General features: G+C 35.5%; 1 protein-coding gene across 2 annotated transcripts in view; it reads right to left on the bottom strand.

Annotated features, from left to right (window-relative positions):
* The window catches only part of LOC106064073 (uncharacterized), a 30,446-nt gene extending 12,112 nt beyond the window's left edge, over positions 1–18,334 (bottom strand). Inside the window, exons 1-6 of one of the 2 annotated variants that reach the window (XM_013222568.2) lie at positions 18,192–18,334; positions 10,357–10,700; positions 10,119–10,262; positions 6,599–7,487; positions 3,532–3,785; positions 1,946–2,215 (exon numbers count right to left, since the gene is read on the bottom strand). In XM_013222568.2, the coding sequence (XP_013078022.1) occupies positions 1,946–2,215; positions 3,532–3,785; positions 6,599–7,487; positions 10,119–10,262; positions 10,357–10,645 (1,846 nt within the window). In that variant the 5' untranslated portion in view covers positions 10,646–10,700; positions 18,192–18,334. The remainder of the gene's footprint in view (positions 1–1,945; positions 2,216–3,531; positions 3,786–6,598; positions 7,488–10,118; positions 10,263–10,356; positions 10,701–18,191) is intronic. The other variant, XM_013222570.2, reaches the window with a different exon arrangement.
* Between the last annotated feature and the right edge of the window lie 4,519 nt (positions 18,335–22,853).

Below are 22,853 nucleotides of genomic sequence, written 5' to 3'. Positions count from 1 at the left end.
TAAGGATACTTCTAGAGTTTGTTTTGATCAAAGTCCTAATGTGGAGCCTTCCCCAAGTACCAATAAATAAGGATACTTCTAGAGTTTTGATAAAAGTCCTAATGTGGAGCCTTCCCCAAGTACCAATAAATAAGGATACTTCTAGAGTTTTGATCCAAGTCCTAATGTGGAGCCTTCCCCAAGTACCTATAAATAAGGATACTTCTAGAGTTTGTTTTGATCAAAGTCCTAATGTGGAGCCTTCCCCAAGTACCTATAAATAAGGATACTTCTAGAGTTTGTTTTGATCAAAGTCCTAATGTGGAGCCTTCCCCAAGTACCTATAAATAAGGATACTTCTAGAGTTTGTTTTGATCAAAGTCCTAATGTGGAGCCTTCCCCAAGTACCTATAAATAAGGATACTTCTAGAGTTTTGATCAAAGTCCTAATGTGGAGCCTTCCCCAAGTACCTATAAATAAGGATACTTCTAGAGTTTTGATAAAAGTCCTAATGTGCATCCCCCCTTAACAGTCAAACTTCCCCCCCCCCCTTTGACTACACTAAAGGTCTGCCCTCTTCCCCAAGCACAAGATTAAACAAACCTCTCTCCTCAATACACTCATATTGTTAAGCAATTATCAGCTGTATAAAAAAAAGCCATATTTTTGGTACTTGGGTTTTGTACTGTGTATAATACAATAGTTGTTAGTAACAGCTCTTATGTTTTATGTATGTGTTATGTAGGTAAAGTGTTGCTTTCACAACATATGATTGTAATGAAACCTTCATATTTTGCTGTTTTACCAAGTCTGTTGAAGGTGGAGAGAATATTGTTGATGCCAATTAAGTTCATCTTTGTAATGTCATGCTATTCATTGTATTAAGTGATATATGTTGTGCGCATCTTGTTTGGTATTTTCTTTTGAGCACCATAAGGTTTTATTAGTTCAGTTCCTAAGGATGCGCTATATTAGTGTCATTGTTCTCTTGTTGTGCCTTGAAATGAGTCTCTTGGTGTGTCTCTTGGTGTGCCTTGAGAGTGAGTTATCTGTGTGGTGTTCTTCCCCAGTATTGGGTAAGTTAGTTTATTTTACTACCTTCTAAATGTCTTAGATCTAAAATCGTTTCTCTTATAATCGTGAGAATGGCAGTATCAAAGGAGTGTGTATTTTTCTTATCTAGGGACGCAGGCTTGGGACTCTGCTGGAGTCAAGTCTAAGTTGTAGGCTTGGTAGTTGACTATTGCCCGTTGGCGTTGGGTTGGCGTTGTGAGGCCTGATTAAATATGGCACTGAGATTAAGGTGTGCTATAGTCCTTTGAATGTAATTTGTAATTGCTATTGATATTTATTCATAATGTATGCCTCATAATATCATATATATCATTAACTCATTAAACCTTTGTTGTTATATGCAATATTGTTATTCACTCGTATACGTTAATATTTGGTTTAGTCGTTCCTGGATATTTATTGCATAAATTGATTGCTAGACTGTTAGGGGTGCCCAGGCAGACGAGCCAAGGCTAAATTATAACCCCGGCATAAAGTTAATAAACACTGTTCAGGTGGGGAGCCCGGCGAAGTACATCATACCCTAGATGAGCGCAAGGACAAAACCCACCTGACAATATACACACTAAAGTATCACCACTTGAAATACATTTCCTGAGGTACATCACAGTGTGAGGTATTTGGTGTAGAAAAAAAAAAAAGCAAGATAATGTGAATGCTGGTTACTACTGTAGATGTTGATATAAGAACATAACTTTATAATTTGGAACTTTGCAAATTTCTTTTCCAATTTAAACTAGACATGACAACCTTGTAATATCAGTGTTCATCTAGCCCTTAAAAAATGGATAAAAATTACTATGATAGATCAACCTGGCTTAAGGCATAATAGTAGCTTTGACTAGCATAAATAAGTGTAATAGTTATCTTTCAAATGAAATAGTTACATACCTAAGCACACACCCAAACAAGCTGCAAGAACTGCTAGAAATACTTCCCCTGTAGCTAAGGGGCATAAAAGGACAGTAATTCCAGCAATTAATAAAGCCGCATTGTTCATATGCAAAGGACTGATATAAGGTCTGTCAGCCAACCAGCCACACACTATTCTGCCAATGGTATTTGTTATACCAATGATTGATATCAAGAATGAAGCTCTTTCTTGTGACATGCCTAATTCTGCCCCTTTTTCTGGGATGTGAAAGTAGGGGATGTAAAATGCTGTAAAAAATAATAGGTATTGTATATTAGAAACCAATTCAATAATATTTTATCAATTTAATATAAACTTTAAATAACTGTAGTTGTTTTGAATTTAATTACAATAAAAAAAAAATTCTTGCTTATTAGTTGAGTTTAATCAACATTCAGGTTCTATTTTATTTTCAATGCATTTTTTACATTTATATCTATATATATCTATATTACCATTTCATTATGGGGTTACGAATACAAAACTAGAGGGGTAAAAGATCCATGCAAAAGTGAAACGAAAAGACATGTTAGAATTGGTCTTTTAAAAGAAAAAAAAAAGAATTTTTTCCCTTGGGTTTCACAGGAAAAAGAAATAAGGATTCTATATTATATTCCTAAAGGCCCTGATTCATTCATGTACTCAATTACATAGCACTATTCTCCCACTAGCCGTTGAAGAAAAAATAAGGGAATTTAACCAGTTACTACATACATTCTGTGTGCCTATAACATATAAACACATTTCATGATCGAAACCACAGCTGTTAAATTTACTGAGAATGATTTGTTATTTACCATATAGACACATTACAGTTTTTAAAGCCCACATATTAAAATGTATACGATTAAACTTTCTTCTGTTTTTAAGCACTATTTAAACTTTTTTTTTTGTTTGCGTACACTTGCTTTTGTAGACATTGTATACAATTTTTTTTTTGTTATATGAATCCGACACTGACTAAATATGTGTTTTAGTGTGTAAAAATAAAATTAAATACAAGTATATTTTTGTGTGTTGAGGGAGGTATTGTGCACAAAATAAAGGCAACAGCTACTTTTGGTCTTTTGATAGTTAGCTCTTTTTGTTTTTAAAATTAAATATGTTAATTTTTTTATACATATATACTTTTAAGCAAGTTTTTAATGACTTATATAGTTACACAATTTCCTCTTTTTATTCATCCTTAATCACACTTCAGGTCCTCAATAAGAACCAAAATACAGTTCCCATTGAGTGTGCTGTGTTCAAATGTTACCATATCAATCTCTCTCTGATGTAAAATTATTTTAAGAGTAATGAACCTAAAATCAAGAGAGGGGATATCGATCAACTGATAAAACTTTGCCTACTTAAATACCTTCTTCTCAAAAGTTCATAATTAGCAGATTTCATTTACACTAAGCCCATTCTAAGTATTATAAGCTAAGACAAGAGGTACCTGGTAAGATTAAACAGAAAACAGCATAAATTTAGAAATAAAGATTTAAAAGAAAAACTTAAAACAATGATGTTTCTAATGGTAAACATATCTAATGGTAAACAACAATAAAAGTTCACTTACCTAATAAAGTCAAGAAGGTAGATGCAGCTAATAATGCAAATATGGGGTTAAACAAAAGTTTAAGGTCAAGCATCTCACACAAAATGAACCAGAATTTCCAGATAATGGATGACTTTCTGTTCATCTCTTTCTCCATCTTCTCAATACTGGCCTGGATCTGAGGTATGCTTAACATACTATTTGTTAAGTAGGAGGCATTTTGAATAGAAAGCTGACTTCTTAAACTGCTTGTCATTGAACTGTTGGATCTATACCTAAGAGAAAGAACAAAATCATTAAGAAAAAAAGGATTTATGTCAGTGACAGATAAACCAACCAAATTGGTTGACTTTCCCAAATTGATTTTCTTGCTGTTTTGTTACAAATTAAAAGACTAAATACAACTTTTTAGCACAAAATGAAAATTCTTGTTTTGAGAAGGCAAAGCAAATCATACATTATGTCAATCTAGTATCTAGAACTGAGAAACCAAACATTTTCTAATGTGTGTATATTATATATGTATGTTGAGGTGGTAAGACATTTGACAATAAAGGAGGCCTATAGGTATTGTCATAAAAAGACTTCCATTGAAGAATGTAAAAATAAATACACAGTTTAAATGTTATTTTTTCAGCTTGCTTCTAAAATAAAATTGTGTTACCAGCACTTTCAATGTACCTAATGCAGAATTAGGTTTTATTCTAGTTGACTTCATCCTTCTTAAACAAATTTTATAAATATATATATATTCCTATAAGCCCTAACACACTAATACTCATCTATCACTAATTCCCCAAGAAAAAGTATAAAAATTTAACCTATGTTACTTGTAGATCTCTGCCTGTTGTCTGGGGCATAGCCCACCAAACAGCTTCCTCCATGCATCTTGGTTCTGGGAAAGTCTCTCCACTGTCCCCATGTTTTTCACATCTGCTTCCAAATCGTGGCGCCATGTATTTCTAGGCCGTCCCCTTTTCCTCTTTCTTCAGAGGCTCCAGGTGAGGGCTTGTCTTGTAATGTTGGAAGTAGGATTGCGAAGAGTGCATCTCTGAAGGATATCTACTTCAATGGGCTGCTGCTTTGTTCTTTTTTGTTCTTTGACACAGTTCCTCATCTGAGATTTTGTCTTGCAAGCAGATCATAAGAATCTTCCTGAGGCAGTTATTGATGAATACCTGGATTTTTTAATGGTGGTTGATGATGCTACATAAAATACTTTCAATATAGGTGAAGCTTTCCACCTCTTCCAATACCTTGACTTGGACTGTAATGGGGGTGTTGCTGGACACCTTTATCTTGGATACCTTGCTCTTACCTCTGTTTATGGTAAGACCCAGTCTAACTGAATTAGCCACAGTGCTTATCTTTTCTGTTGTGTGTGAGAGAGAAGAGCAAGGTCATCTGCAAAGTCAAGGTTGTCTAGCTGTCTCCAGTGTCCACAGTATACTGCTCCACTTCTAGTCTGTTGCAGTCTTCATGACCCGATCTATGGCTAGTAGAAACAGGAATGGAGAGTAGACTGCCTTGTCTGACTCAGTAATCTCCAAGATGGTCTTTCTGTCCAAGCTGTCAGATGACTTCACATAGTCTGTGAAACGCAGAGAGGGGAGATCCATTCTGTTACAGAATGATGTGTAGTGACATGGGTTGCACTGGAGCCTAGCTCCAGCTAAATATCTGGCCATTTTTCAGAATCCTGCCATATTCAGCTCCTGCCAGATAACAGTCAGATAGTAATAAGTACACTGTGTTATCACCACATTTCCCTGTCTAGCTGTGCAGGTCTACCCATCTTCCTTACTTGTTTATATTAGTCCATCACATTGAGTTTATAGATAGGTAACCACATTAAGACAGGTTGACACTGACCAATGGAATGAAAGGCTAGCAAATACAATAACTTTTTTTTTTTTAAATCAGTGCTTATTTAAAAAAAACAAAAAACTAGCAGTTTAAAAAAAAAATTTTGAACATAACGTAATCCCTAAACTTTACTGTAACTAAGTGATTTTCATGTTCAATGAAACAATGGCAATACTACCAAGGGTCCAATTTTTAAAATTGTGTATTCTGTTTTAATATTTCTATCACTTAAAAAAAACCAACTTAACTTTTCATCACAGTGGAATTCAGGTTTCATTATTTGCTTTTATAAATATAATTTGTTAATAAAAAATACTTTGACATTTAAAATACTTTCAATTTAGCATCATGCCATGGGGTAAAGAATTTTTTTTTAAGGAAAGCAGTCTTGGTATTTTTATTTTTTATGTTTTCCATTGCTTAATTTAAACATGGAACTGATTTTTTTTTTATAGGATCCAAAAAAAGGTAATGCAAAACATAAGATGACTTAGGAAATGGGGTCTCAATGGCTATTGACTGTGGAAGGATTGAAAGAAATGAGAAAACAAGTATTGAGAAATGTAATAGTCTCTATGAAGTGTGTATAGAATAGGGGTGCACTGGATAGTCGCTCTGGCTTCAGCCGAATATTTGGCAATTTTTCACAATTAGCTTTGGCAGAATATCACTGCTGTAGTTGACCGGATAGTAAAAACTACATCGTAGTACCTATTAATGTTGTTAGGCACCTCCGCATTAAGTCTTGTAGTTATGCTTATAAACGATGCCGAACAAGAAGTTAAATACTTTACAGTTGGTGGACTCGTACATATACACACACTCATGCTACACAGATTAGTTTGTTATAGGTCTATATGTTTATAAATACTGTTGAACTTTAATTCATCAATCATTAACAGAGTTTAAAGCAATAAGGTAAATAAAAGGAAAAGAATTATTACGAATATAGGCTTGTTATTGAACAGTTTTGCTCAGTAAACACACGCTTTCTACAAGACATGTAGGTATCCGGCTCAGGCCAAATATCAAATTTTACTATCTGGCTCTGGCCGAATATCAAAAAGTACTATCAGTGCACCCCTAGTATAGAATGAGTTGTTTTTGCTTTCTTCTTGTTTTTTTTTATTAATCAACCACTATGTGCAGGCCTCTCTAAAATTAGAAAAAAAAAAATAAAATAAATGGATAGGAAATTAAATATAAATTTGTTAAGTATTACCTAATACTTTTACTGTCATGATTTCCACTGGGAATAACAATGATGCCTCCAATGGATTCTGACTGGACATCACTGACAGACTGTGTTTCTTGTGACAAATCTCCACTACTGATTTGTTGAATATTAATCTCCATCACATCTTGTGGTTTAGGAAGGACATTGCAACTGCGTGTCTTTGAGACACCATTAGCAAGAAAGGCAGCATTAGTATTTGTCAAGCCATTAGTGACAACAGATAAGGATGAGCCATTGCATTGGATAACCCCATCTGGCAGTGAACCACGTTTCAGTGCTTGCTGTGATTGAGAAAGATGACAAACACTTACACCATTTGGGCAATAAATTGGTGAATTATTTTTGTTGACAGCATCTATTACATAGCTGGCAAGACTATTTTTGGAACAAGCCAAACTTTGAGAACTAAATCCTAGCTGTCTTTTAAACTTAGCAATAAAGGAATTGTTTCTTTTAAGTTCCAATATTTTAGGATCAAGTTTAATAAGTCGGTTGTCTTTTGTTATAATGCAGTTGTCCAGAGAACCATTCGAAATAGTTCTCTGTCTTTTTTTGTCTTCTATTAAAGCTTTCATAATAGCACCTCTTTCAATTTCCACTCTGGCTTGTCGAGCTCTTTTGGCATTATATTGTTTAAGGTTTAATGGTATGAACAACATTCCACAGGCTGCACACTTAAGCACAATACCAGCAAAAATCAAATTCTGTCCTTCCCAAGTATATTCTGTGAGCAAGTAGCGTGCAAGTGGTGGCATGACAAATTGACCAATGCCTGTACCACATACAACTATACCAGTGGCAAAAGCTCTTTTTTTTTCAAACCAGTAGCCAACACAAACAATGGAGGGAAGGTATATCATTCCAAAACCAATCCCTGAAAGTAAAACAAAAGAAAAAAGGTATTCATGAATTAACAATAAAATTATTTGCATTCAATTGTTCTAATTATTTTTTTTTTTTACAAATCAATTAGTTTTTTATATTTATATTATTTTTATTATTAGGTGGAAATAAATTAAATGCTTATTCTTTAAACAACATTGCTTAGTTTTTCAGTAAAGGCACTAACAAAAACATATCTATGAAGTTGTGCATGCCCAAATTCATATATTAATCAATGATTACTTTAATAACCCTTTAATAAAACTATGAAATACAATGAACTGTGGGTGCTAATTAGCAATGTTTCTAGTATTTAAGAGAGACAAGAACATAGACAAAAAGGTTATAGAATCTGTTAGGTAATTGCATTGAAAGTCCTTAAAAAATATATACAGATGACACTTCATGTCAAACCCACTAAACATCTATACTAATTATTCCAAGGGCCACAGTAAACATAAACAGGTCACAGTTTGGACGGAATCGTGTAAGGTATGCCCAAAATGACAGTGCTCCATCCTACAATACACAATTACCTGATCCAAACTCCACAAGCGCCATCATGAATTGTTGCTATCTGTATGGTGCATATACTGCCAGGCACCATGGGGCCATGTCGGATCCCTCTGGGTAGACCTTAAGACCCACTAACCCAGATCTAGAAGGAGAAGGGGAGGGGGGGGGGGGGGAGAAATTCATTTATCATCGACCCATCTGAGTAACAAAAATGGCATCTGATGGGTAGTATTTTAATGTGATTAAGTGCTCATCTCCCTTTATCACAAAGGAGTGTAAAATGTAAGTGTGGCCAATCCTAAGTCTGGACATGGTCGTGCTTCCACATCATGTTAGACCCTTAGATATGGACCACCACCTGACATCTCCACAATACGTCTTAGCTTGTTGTGGGTCTCAGCCTCCCACCGATCCTGCTACTCTCTGTAGTTGGCAGAGGCTATACTGTCTCAGGTCCAAGCATGGAATTTGAGTTTCCGACACAGCTTCATTTAGGGCTCTCTTTGCTTCCAGATGAAGGTGACATCCCTATAGTCCGATGCTATTTGCTCTAAAAGCTTTAGGTTTTGATGTACCAATGGGATGTCAGTTTTCATCCGCCTCAAAGATTCAAATGCAGATTGGGAGTAAGAGCATATAAGGAATTTTCCCCTGTCTGATACTTTTAGAGTTTGAGTTTTTGGCACATCTGCACACTTTAGGCCATGTCGTGCCCATAATCCCCAAAGGGTTACTCTCCCTTCATACCACAAGAGCTAAGTTTTATTTAGTTAAGTCATTAAAAACAAGGTCTATTCACAGTTAAATAGTTATGTAGTAAAAATTTAATAATTTAATAAAAATCTCTTGTAAATATATGTTACAGCCACAAGTGCAAGTGAGACTGCATGTAACTCAGCAATGAAGATAGCACATCCCTCAGGGAGTCTATGGGAGATAGTCTTGTTCCTGACCCTAGACCTCACCATATGCGTCCCAATAGGTTAGTGATGCATTATTAAGTATGCATAAATTATGTTAGAGGAAGATATCCTCCAGCATACAGCCTCCTGTGCCAGAATTGATAGATCTCCACAATAAAGTCTTCAAGGATTATATAGGGCCTTGGGAGCTTTTCTATGAGGTTCTCAATGTCTGTTGGATTTAATGGAGCGCTTGGAGGTAAATACAAGCTGAAATAGGTGAATATCTTGTGTAGAGATATATTCTTGTTGCTATGGCCTGTAGTGTTGTTGGGAGTTCCATCCTTTCATGGGGGATGATGTCCTTCACAAGGATACAGACTCCACCTGATGCTCTCTCCACATCTTCAACTGTACTGTAACTGCAGAAATTATTACTGTCTGAGTTTTCACAAATGTTTCCTGTAGGCAAACAGCTACAGGAGTCTCTTAATCCTGTCAGTAGCTGTATTTCCTTATAATTGGCCTTGAGGCCTCTACAATTCCACAGTACAATACTGGATTTCATGCTTATTCTTAATGACATACTTGGAGCTACTAGAGCTTGGGAGGCCCCCCAAAAGGGTTTCCCTTAATTCTATTGAGCTTTGTATATTTAGACTTAGGTTTGGATGGAGAGAAGGACCCCCCCCCCCCCTTGGGGGAAGTCTTTCTGGCGAGGAAAGATCCATCCAATCAAAGCTTCGCCCTCACTTTGGGCATATTCCACTTTAGTTGGGCTTCTCCCCTTAGGGAGTTGATTAACCCCTTACTCAGTAGAGGTTGAGTTGTCTGGCTGGGTTGTCCGAGGAGAACCAGAGTCAGACATGTCTCCTGGTTGTCCCGGAGAGATGGTTTTCTCTTGATAACTCAGTGTGACCAGCCTGTTGACCCAGAGCGGACCATCTGGGCCTCAGGTCTAGCAGAATTTATCCTCAAAACCAGAATTTCTTTATTCCCCTTACCTGTTGCAGTCCACGTCAAACAGACTGGTCTCAAGACAGAGAGGTTTTTAAGATAAGGAGACAGAGTGATTGGTAATAAAGACAAACTCAGGTAAAGAGGAGGCAGACAAAATGAAAGAAAAAAGTGGGGCACTTTTGAGCTTCAAAAGTGTTAAGCAAAGAGGAGCACAATTTATTAAATACAATGACAAATCAACGTACCGCCTATAACACCATAAGTAACTATTAGCATTTCAATACTGCTTGATTGTGTACTGACAGCAAAGCCAAACATGGTGATAATGCTGCCTGCAATAGTGACCTTACGACACCCATAGCGACCACAAAGTGCTGCCACAAAAGGACCTTATAAAACAAAATTTAAAAAAAAAATAATTTTATGTATGCATGAAAATAAAAATTCTTTAAAATTAATCACTTGTCCTAATTGCATACATACCAACAAGAAGGTAACAGCCAGCAAGTGAAGAGCCAACCCATCCAACTTTTTCATGGTTGACACCAAAGGTTTTTTGAAATTCTGGGCTAACAATGCCAAATGAAAAGCAGACTCCATCAACAATCATATTGCAGATAAAGGAAGCAATAACAACTAACCAACCCCAACCACCATCTGGAGGAGACTGATTAGGATAGTACTCATCATCATCATCATCATCATCTTCACCACCAGTACTGTAACATTTCTCCACATCAGTACCAGACTCTCCGTCTTGTGTGTATCCCATTATTATTAATTTCACAGCTGGGCTTAGGCAAAAAAATCACATGCTGTTTGATCTGCTGAATACAGAAAGAAACTAATCTTTTAGAGAAATTAAATTTAGAATCAGATGAAACTTAGACCTTTTTTTACTTAATTTATAACTCAATGATTAGACCTAAGAAAAAAAATATATGGAAAATCATCTTTTGGACAATATAAATAATTGTGTTGCTTTTCCATTCTATGCATATTTGAAAGAGAAGTCACAATGTGTTGAATGTCCACTTTAATGTATGGATATTAGTTTTTTTTATGCTGTAAAATGAGCAGACAGCTAAGTATAAAAATTTGCATACAATAAGCTTTCTTTGATTTTTAAAACAAAAATAAAAGTTTACATGAAACCTTTTTATTAGCTCATGCATTAGAAAACATAAAAAATAAATAAATAACATAGATTTATATAGTTATTTATAACATTATTTTAATTAAAACAAAATGTTTAAATAACTGCTACCCAAAAATTAATTATTTCCTTCAGAGTCCTTTATTACTATTTTTAGTACATCCCATATAGAGCTATCTTCTTTTCGTCTTCAAGTCCTATTTTAACTCGTTTGCTTTTTTTTCACCAGCTTATTTTGACAAATATGTAGGTCACAGCTGGGACTGTGCAGACACGGGAAATACTGCATTCCTCACTGATCTTCAGACTCGAAGACTAGCCTAATTATTATTATTTTGACAAACAATTTATTATCACACTATCCAAACTCCATATTTCCCTAGTCTGCCAATGCCATTGGCATCTCTTTCTATCTTAACATTTTGAATCCACCAGCCAGTCGGCAAGTACAAAAAAGCCAAGCCCCTGCCAGCCTTGTGTATCCGTCTCGACCACCTTATCTTGGACTGACAGTCCAATAATTTAAAATACAAAGAAAAAATGTCCCATAGAACTGTTAGACTCATGGTAAATGAGTGTTCCATATTTTTAAATAGTTCATTGATTTACAAAATGAAAGGCACCTTGTTAATACAGGTAATCGTAATGAAACAAAAATGCCCGTTGCATAACACAGTGAACTATAATGAGATTCTGAGGATGACATACTAAATCTAGAAAAAGATTATGATGAAAATGAAGTGGGAATGAACTCTTGACATTTATCTAGTTCTAGATGAAATCAGTTGTGAAAAAAAAATTAGATATACATACAGACAGAGATAGATCTACATGTGTAAAAGGTTCGTCATATGAAAGCAGCTACTAGATCAATGTATAGTTTGTGCATAAAATGTAATAAATATGGGCGGTTTCCAGACATAGATTACAACAGCAGGCCTGTAAAAAAAACTTAACTAAATATCGGTAATCTTGCCAAATTTTCCATTGTATAAAACAAAAGTCTACATACTGAGAAAACTTACATACCATGAAAGAGTATTAGCCTGTGTGTTGCACGATCATTGAAGTGTGTGTTGTGTTGATGATTGCAGTTGGGTTTAGTTCAGAAATTTTTCTTACAGTTACTTTAAACTAAAAATGCGAATGATGAAGATTGGAACTGTCTAGTGAGAAGATATACCAGGGGTAACAGAATAAGAGAGAGATGTATTGTGTGAATCACTGTTCACTGCATTGCTGTATATTATCATAACTTTGTTTTACATTATTATCAGTAAAGAATGTCTTTGTAGCGCAACGAGCTTTGTGACACAATAGTCACAAAATGTGTTAAAATAAATTATAGGCTGGCTCCACAGGTATAGAAGCCCAATGTTTGTAACTAATTCAGTATTTGTGGCTTAAGTCACATTTTAATGGAGCCGGACTATTTCAACAAAAAAAATTAATGTGCTACAAAGACAGTCTTTTTAAACACAAAATTTTTTTTTTAAATATGCATAAACAATAACAACAAATGCAGTGAATCTGTTTACACCCCAGTCTCATTCTCTCTTCTCCTTACACTCTCCAATTTTCACACAGTGCAAGTAGCATTAAGAAAAATTGCAGGTCTCAACCTAACTGCAGCCACCTGATCAACATACAACAGAAACAATTTAATGATAGTAGAACACACAGATGCACACCAAACCATCAACTCAGTTCAAAGACATTGCCGCCATAGTTAGAACAATATAGAGGGAAAAGGGGAGCTAATTATTGATTATACAGTACCAACGCTCAAGGCGTTAATTAGAATACAAACAATAACTGTGCCAGATACATAGATACATTTTTTTTTAGTTTTTGTGACAGAAACTAAGCGTGCTCTAGATAGGCCCCAATAGAGTCATGCAAATGTTTTTTGGTCAACCAAGAGGGTTGTGGAGGGCTTGATTTATGCATAGGCAACACAATTCACAAGCTAACATAGCTTATTAGGGCCCCAGATGGAATATTTAGCACTGACATATATCATAAATTGACATTCTGTTTTGTCACAGAAGCTGAGCGAGCTAGATACATAGAGCCCCAAATCTTTTGGTCAACCAGGCAACTGTTGTGTCCTCTAATGGCTTGGGAAGGGCCAGCTTAATTACAGGCATACCCAAATTTATAAGCTATCATAGCTTATTGGTGCCGCACAAGAAATAATATCTGGACTAAAGGGCCCCATATCTTAAAATAGCTAATAATAACTGGACTACAGGGCCCCATATCTCAAAATAGCTAAGTTAAGGGCCTTTTCAAGAGATTCAAGTCAATTAAATAATAATATGGTACTGGACTTAGAGTGCCTTATGTGTGACTCAAGTTTCTAAGCAGTGATGGGCAAGCATGACAAAGACCCATTTGTCTTGACATAAGGAAAAAAGAAAATATAAAAAACTAATTTGAAGATAAGATGAATTTTTTTTATACAATCCTATCATATGTGTATGAAAGTGTATTAAGATGTTTACATCACATCTATATCTACTTTTAAATTTCAGTAAATTCATATATAATGATGTAGACGAGATCTAGAGCAGGGGGTTCTCAACCTGTGATTCGCAATCCCTTTGGGGGTCCAATGACCATTTGGCAAGGGCTGCCTAAAACCATCGAAAACTTGTTAGTTTGTTGTTTTCGGAAAGGGGTGTGTGTTTCTAGCGTGTTTTAACAAGCATATTCGTACCATAGCTGATATACATTTATATTTGTAATGTTGTAAGAAAGGGAGATTACTCAGATTACATCATTAAACAAACTGTGAAATGATCATCAAAAAATTGGGCAAACAAATATAGAAATAAGAATATGTACATATTGCCAGAGGATATAGATGGCATTTTTAGTGAATGTAACTGCGTGTATTATATATAGATACATTGTTTTTGTGTGTGACAGATACTAAGTGCGCTCAAAAATACGCTTTTTGGTCAACCAGGTGGCTTGGGGAGGGTAAATTTATCTAGATCTATAGGTAACACAGTTCACAAGCTTTCATAGCTTTTTAGCCCCCCCCCCCCCCCCCCCCCCCAAAATATCTATCACTGACTTTTGGGCTGTTACATACACTGAGCAGGTAAACTGTTGTGTCCTCCAATATCTTGGGGAGGAAAGGATTATCTATTGGCTACCAAAGCTCATTAGGCTCTCCCCCAAATAAATAATATATTGATTTATAAAGGGTCTAATATCTCAAAATAGCTTAGGGTTTTTTAAGACTTTCAACTAAATAAGTGCTGATACGATAATATGTCAGTAATGTGTTACTGGGTTTAGCCCCTAGGTATCGTCAGTTTCTAAGCAGAGATGGACGATATGGAGCATGGGAAAATGACTAAGATCTGTATGGCGTAAAAAAAAAATGATATAAATAACAAAATTTTAAGATTTTATAACACTTTTAAAACACCATACTTTTCACAAAATTTTAAGATTAAAACACTTTTAAAACACCATAATTCTCATGTGTTTGAGAGTTTCTTAAGATGTTCGATTCTTGAAGGTAACGATAAAAAGATGTTCAAAACTTTAAGCTCTTGAAAGCATCCACCTGAACCACTTTAACATCAAAAATTTTTTTTACTATGAGTAGTATAACAATAAAACATATCTACTTTTTAAAACAAATGGATGAGGAGTTCATAGTCACAGTTTTTTTCCTAGGTCTAATCCTTATGGAGATACACTAATTAGTGACTAATTCAAACTAAAATGTTACTGAGCTTAACTTGTTCGATTGGCATCAGTTACTCTATACTTACTACTAACCAGACTAGAAACTAGATCTAGATAATTCTGGATAATGATCTAAAGTAAGTCTAGATCTATAGTCATTTCCCTCTAACAAACACATTAAGCCTGCTGCTGCAATTTTCACGTTTTTATAGCTCTGTAATGGTTAGTCCTAGGAAAAAGATGTAAAATCTATAAACTCATCATCCATTTGTCAATAAAAGTAGATATGTTGTTTTCTTACACTATGCATAATTACAATAAATATGATGTCAAAGAGGGTCAGGTCAATGAGGTCCAGGGCTGACATTAACGAACACCTTCCCCCGTTTTCTAACTTGGTGAACACTCTCTGTGCTAACGAACACCTCATAGTTATTGTTTTTAAAAATTTTTATTATTTTTAATTTTCTTTTTTTATATCAATTTCTTTTTACACTAACCAAAGTCAGACAGGTCAGTGTTACTTTTCCCACACTCGATTGCTTCCTTCTTTGTTTTTAACGGATGCCACAACAAGGCCATTAGACACAAGTTTTACATCTGTGTACTGTAGCCTACCTAGGTCTAGTTGAGCTAAATTTAAAAAAAAAACTGTGTGACCCCCCCACTTGTCTAGCCCGCTCACTATGCTCAGTGACTGTGGCCTAATTTTGTACCAGATCGATCAACAATTGTCCCTCCCTCTACGTTTTTTTTTTATTTGTACAGCATTAGTGATGAGTGGCTAAATAGTAATAAAATAGTGTAAGAAAAAAGTAGATCTAGCGTTCGTTAGTGTCATTGATACTAGTGATAAAGGCCATTCGTTAATGCCATTGATAATAATAAATGAATATTAGTGAACACCCCCTATTTACACAAAGGTTATGACATGTATGTGTTTTAGGGTCTATTTAGAAGAATTTTAGAGTAAACGAAACTAAATGTATCTGAACTCTAAAGAAATGGAGTATAAACAAAAACAAAATTATAGACTAATTTCGTCATACCTGTCAAAATAAAGGGTCATTTTAACAAAGATTGTGGGGTGTTCGCTAATATCAGAAAACATAGGGTGTTCGTTAGATGAAAATGACTAGATTTCTAGATCAAAATCTAGACTCTAAGTCTAGATCTAGATATATAGAGGTCTATTATTTATAAGTCTATATTCTATATCAATTATATCTTAAGTCTAGACTACTCTAATCTCTATGATAGAGTATCAATCATTATGATACTATTAAAAATTAATTAGACTATAATGATAGTAATCAATAGTATGATAAATGATACTTTGATACTATTGATGGGAATACAACTTCAGTACAAGTACTAACTACTAAGATTATGTAATTATGTCTTTATTTTTAAGTCATTTAAGAATCTAGACTAGAGATATACAGCTAGTTCAGCTAGACTAGAGACTAGTGCAGTAGTGACTAGAGTGAAGAGTCTACACTCAGTAACACTGTCTACAGATCTCTTAGTCTTAGCCAGCTCTAGACTCTAGACTAGTCATAGTCTTATCTGAACCTGAATCCTATAATTTAGTTAATTTAGTTAAATTTAGATCTAGATCTAGAATATAGTTTGAACACCCCATCGGATTCTCCTTTCTAAACGGGTCGCTTTTTTTTGTTTATAATTCATTTGTTTTTATGTTTGGAGCTAAAATCGACGATTCGGGACTGAGCATGTCCAATTTTAGATAAGTTCTGGTAATTTTGTTCCGTTTTTCCAAAGCAGATGGCATTTATTTAGATTCTCGGTAACCATGTATGTTAAGCTGTTGTTTTAACCTCCCCCGGCAATTCATACCCATATAAGGGATGAAGGCTATATCATGAGCCTGTTTGATCGTAGGCTGATGGGCATATCAAAATAAGCTTCCAAACATCTTTAGAAAGACATTCCAATCACATTTATACCGTTAGCTGTTAAATAAAATTAAAAAAGGGGGTGTCCAAACAAATAATAATGAATTCAGCTCATTCTCCTTTTTGAACACAGCAAAATCGTATTAAATATTATTGGGATTAATAAATCTATGATTTTTTCAATGAATAAACAGACCTAGATAGAGATATCTAGAAACTAGAATATATAACTTATGAATGAAAGAAAAAGTGTGGGCTGCTAATTTGAAGCCAGAGACCATGCCCACTGCTTGTGATCACGCAAGATAAGCTGGCGGTAAGGAGAGGTATACACTCAGCGAGTAGTGTCACAAACTATCCAACAGGCAGTGGAGGGAAGGGGGAGAGAGTCATGAAAAGAATTATAAGCATCTATGGGAGGGAGGGGATGTCACAAAACGAACATCCAAATTATGAAAACAAGAAGAGGGTCCTTGGATGGGAGTTAAAAGAAAGACAGAGAGAAAATACAAGTAGCCTAGTAGAAAATATCATGTTTATTAAATTAAAATAATTAATTTATAGCTCTATAATCTATATAAATTTATTTCTGTCTGTTTCTACACATAGATTATATAGGTATTTAAATAAATAAACTATACACGATATATATATATATATATATATATATATATATATATATATATATATATATATATATATATATATATATATATATATATATATATATATATATATATAAAGAGAGAAATAGAGAGAGTATATGAGGAAATAGACTATAAATACATATTGCAAAATTGAATCTACTTCTTTTACTACAATCTAAATAATTTTTAAGTAACACCGATATAATTTATTAGCAATTACATAGTGGTGTTCAACACCGGTGCTCACTGTTCAACTAAAGGAGAAAGCCCAAAAACTGCGTTCAAAATAGGAGCATCAAGTGACCTAATTTATTTTAAAATAAAATCTTCACTATGGGTGGTAATACAAAGGAACACAGCTATTTTTATAGTCCTTTAGTTGCAGAATAAGAATCTGCTTTCAGTTTTTTTGTAAGTTAAACCTTCACCAAATAAAAAAATAAAATAAAAAATTGACCTAGTTCCCGAAAGTCGGTGTTCAGTTATAAGAATCTACCATAGTATAGATATAGATCTAACTAATCTAAGTACTATAATTAATAATAATATAAAATATAATATATTAATATAATAATAATACTAGATTATAACTATATATATCTAGATATATCTAGAATAGATCTAAATCTAGTCACTAGAGTAGACTAGTGAGTAGATCTGTAGAAAAGAGTAGATAGTACTTAGTAGATCTAGAATCTAGATAGGATCATAGATCTATCTTTTATTCTTTAGAAATCTAGTTACGTTCCTTAGAGTTACTACTTATACTAGTTACTAGACTTAGACTAACTTAGAGTCTAGAATTCTAGATTGTAACTATATCTAGATCTAAAATATAATAATATTAAACAAAACTTAGATCTAGAACTAATCAAATTTACTTACAGATTTAGACTAAAAAGTTGATGAAAATTGTCCACAAAACCTTGTATCGTTAGTTTGACCGAATTTTACTGGAAACCATAATGCACCTTATGTGGATGTTGTGCAAAGAATAAAAATAATGCCTATATTCGTTACACCAAATTCAGAATCGATACTAAATCTAGATCGAAAATTCAAGCACAAGTATTATTCTAGTGTTTGTGTTTTTATTTTAATTTTGTTTTCAATTTTAACTTTGTCTATTTCCATATGAACTAAGTGAAATAAAAATATTTAACAGATTTCAAATTAAGAATGCACATACGAAAAGTGTACATATGTATTTAGATATACGTATCGAATGAGAGAATTATTAACCTTTGACTTGACAGCTGATATTGAAAAAAAAAAAAACCAAAAAAAAAAAAAAAAAACCCGTATGTAGCTTGGCCTCGAGAGAAAAAGAGAAAGAGGAGAGAGGGAGAATGGAGAATGCTGTAGTCTCATTGGTGGCTTATAATCTAGATCTGGTATATACTATAGACACATGCGTCGGGAACGGTCTACATCTAATTCTAATTAAAAACATTTACATCCACCCCTCGACGACCCTCCGCAGGGCACTGGCAGACCCGGGGGGGGGGGGGGGTAGGTAAGGGCGCCCCCCACTCGACTGACCCTTCCCCCAACAGGAGGGTGGGTGAATTTTATATTTAAAAAAATCACTATTTATGTACAAAATTCAAAATTATTAACTTTTCTTAGTTAATATTAATTATTTATATTTTTCAACCAATATAATGTGTCGCCACCCCCCCCCCCCAACTGTTGAGGTGGAGGGAGCATCTATCACCACCCTCCCGACCATAACCCATCGAGAGGCGATTTATTTTTTGTGTTGGAATCATAGTTTGAGAACAAAATTAGTCAAATATCTATATAATGTACCGTAATTTAAGCTTCTTATTACATTGTTGTTGTTTTTTTTATATCATGCCCCCTCCCTTAATTTGTACTTTGACAGATTCTGTGGGTTGGGGAGAGGGTGGGGTCGGATCTAAGCGTTTTTTCCCCTGTATTATGAGCTTCAGAAATGTATTTTCTGAGCTTATAGAATTTGGTGACTTGTTTGCTTTAGTGTTATATTTAAGTTGTTTTAACGTTAAAAAAATATGGAGGTAGGTTTTAAACTCACCCACCCAATGGCTACGCCCATGAACTTTGTTGACTGTCGTTTGCTTTATTTTTGTTTTTTTTTTTATTTTTTTGTTTTAATGAAGAGTGGGGTAATCCTCAAAACCCTCTGAAAGGGGATCTTACACTCGACCCCACCGTCCGCTTCGTCACTGGCGGATCCAGGGGGGAGGTTGGGGCGATCACCCCCCACTCGACCGACCCCCCCCCGGAAGGGGGAGGGCGTACGAATTTTAGTAAAGAATTCACACAATTTGTATACGAATTTATTACATATGTATGTTAAAAATATATAGTAATTATTTATATTTCAACCTATTTTTAGATTATTTCGCCCCCCTCTAGTATGTTGGCCGATTTGGTGGGGTCGGGAGGGGGCGGTGGCATCCCCCCCCCTCATAAACCTTCTAGTGGGGGGAGGCGGTCCAATTTATTTGTAGAAATCACAGTTTGGTAACAGAATCAATTAAATATCTATATGATTAAAACTTGTTATTGATACTTTAACCGATCTTTATATTATGTCGTTTCCCTGTTGGCCGATTGGGGGGGTGGGGCGAATACCTCTACTGCCCTTCCCACCTAAACCCTTTGAGTGGGGAGGGGGGTGCGGCCCTACTTTTATGGAGAAATCATAGTTTGTGAACAAAATAAGTTGAATTAATATATAAATTCTATATTTTGTCTCTCCCCTTCTGGTATCTCGGCCGATTCGGTGGGGTAAAGGGGGGGGGGGCGATTGCATGTACTGCCCTCCCCACTCTAGCCAGCTGAAATCATAGTTTGTGAACAAAATTAGTTGAATATCTACGCATTGATATGTGAATCTATTATGAATTATATCGCACCACACTCGAATTTCAAATTTTATGATTAGTAAATATGAAAGGAAAAAGGTGGGAGGGGCGATACATGCCATCGCCTTTCCCCCATCGGACAAACCAATACTTTTTCTTTTTGTATTATAGTTAAGAAATTAATAAATAAAAAAATCTGTCACTAATATAATTTATTTATGCTATAAATTAAATTCTTATATAGAGTCGCCCCACCCCTATTCTTTAATGCCAAATGCAATCATTAGCAGAGATTATAAAAAAGGAGCGAGGATTAATCGTTTTCACTCTACCGCCCCTCTCCTTTCCAGACAGAGTTTATGTAATTTCACATGAATTTATCATAATTATTTAAGAGTCTCTGCTATGGAGAAGTTAGAATTCAAAGGAAATTTTTCAGTATAAGAATCACGATTGAGATGAGCTCTAAACCCAGATAATTTTTTCCTAGTCCCCTTTTTCCAACCTTTACTCAATCTGATATTATTATTTTGTGGGTTTATTTGCAATGTATTGAGGGCCTATAAATTCATATTAGAATATTTTTCAAGTACAACATTATTCTAAAGGTCCTTTTTTTTAAATAGGATGAATAATGAGCTTTAGGTCAGGAGATTGCGTTTCTGCAATGGAGAATGGAAGACAACGCGTTTGGAGTCGGGAGTATAAGAATCACGATTGAGATGAGCTCTAAACCCAGATGATTTTTTCCCTGGTCGCCTTTTTCCAACCTTTACTCCATCTGATATTATTATTTTGTGGGACTATAACTCACAATTTATGCTTGAATTTTATTAAATATTATTTATCGAATCATTTATTTTTTTTGGCGGCGATTCTCAAAGCCTTAATCTAAATATGTGGGGTATCTTATCATTTCAAGGAACAAATCGGTTTTATTTGCAATGTATTGAGGGCCTATAAATTCATATTAGAATATTTTTCAAGTACAACATTATTCTAAAGGTCCTTTTTTTAAATAGGATGAATAATGAGCTTTAGGTCAGGAGATTGCCTTTCTGCAATGGGGAATGGAAGAAAACGCGTTTGGAGTCGGGTCTTCGCCCCGAACTCCATCATCAATGATTAATCAACTGTAGATGTCAGGAGAATGCTTTTCTGTAGTGAAGAATACAAGAAAACGCTTTTGGCGTCGCGGCTTCGCTCCGAACCCCACTGATGAATAATAAGCTGTAGATAGATCTAAGGAAAATGCGTTTCTGCATTGAAAAATGCAAGAAAGCGCTTTTGGCGTCGGGGCGTCTCCCCGAACCCCATGAGAATGCTTACAGCGCTGCCCCAGACCCCCAATTTACAATAGAAAGACATCAACATGACTGTTTTTTTTTCTTGCCGAAGGTTGAGAAATAGTGCTTTTTTTATTCTCATAAATATATCTATATATAATATTATAGGCCTATATATATTGTTATAAACCTGGTGGTGACACAGATGGTTGTTGACTGTGAGTGTTTTTAGCCTACGCTTATCGCCCCAGTCCAGCACTAGACGAGCGGTCAACCGTGAACAGTGACAGTATACGCCAGTTCGGCAAAGACATGTGTGTAAATATTTCGTACGCAAGTCACGGCGAATGTAATCAACTTGAGTGGTCAAGCGACGTTCCATCCGGTTCGAGAAGGCCAGTAGAGACCCTATAGAAGAGCGAGACACTTCACGTTACCTTGCAATATGACCAGTACGAGGCGAAGTCAGTCCGGAGAGAGGCTTGGTTTTTGAACAGTCAGTGTAATGTAATGTATTTGAAATTAAACTATTACTGTTACTTTGAAGCCCCGAGTTGTGAGGTTCTTTAAGTTCGTTGTGTCGTGTGGTGCAGTTTGAAGAGAGCCTGGATAGTGGAGAGACGTAACAACTGGTGTCAGAAGTGGGATCGAATCTACTATGGCTCTTCTGAATCTGCTGTACGAAATTGAATTGAAAGAAGTGAGGCGAGAACTCCGTGATCGAGGGCTGAAGGCAATCGGAAACAAAGAAACCTTGCAAGCTCGCCTCCGAGAAGACCTAACTGAAGAAGGTGAAGATCCCGACACCTACCTGTTCACGTTAGAACCCGATGTAGTAGAGCTATTGATCACCTTTCAAGATCAGATGTTGGCTGGCTTTCAGAATGTGATCAATGGTGACTTACAGAAAGAGACAGATGAAGAAGAAAAAAAAAGCCTACATTTTAATAGAAGCTTGTGCTGCAGACGCCATGATATGAGTGCCTCCATCAGCCAGATAGAACAAGACAACGTTGTGTCTTACCCAGATGTTAGACAAGAACTTTACGTGTCAAGCTTCGCAAGGAGAACGCAAACTCCAAGAAACCCAACGACAAGGTCTGCACCCAACAGACGTTTGTCCAGCTGCCCAGACCAGAGAGAGAAGTCCTGATTTTGTTCAGAAGAATGCGACGAAACCTGATGCAGCAGTTGGTGGACCCCTACAAGCTGAAAATCATCGACGGGGCCTGCACTCCGCTGCTGACAATAGAAAGAGAAGCCATGATGGTGGTCCAGGAAATTGATTGGAGGCTAAAGATGATGACGTGTGCCACAATTTCCCCTCCTGTGAACCTGAAACCCAACCCCCAAGTCTTTCTCCTCAAAGCCCTATGAAGAAACCTGTTAGACCAACGATCTTGGTG

This window comes from Biomphalaria glabrata, chromosome 14 (assembly GCF_947242115.1).
Source record: "Biomphalaria glabrata chromosome 14, xgBioGlab47.1, whole genome shotgun sequence".
Taxonomy (NCBI): Eukaryota; Metazoa; Mollusca; class Gastropoda; family Planorbidae; genus Biomphalaria; species Biomphalaria glabrata.
Note: the sequence above shows the minus strand (reverse complement) of the source record. Positions and strands in the feature narration are given on the sequence as shown.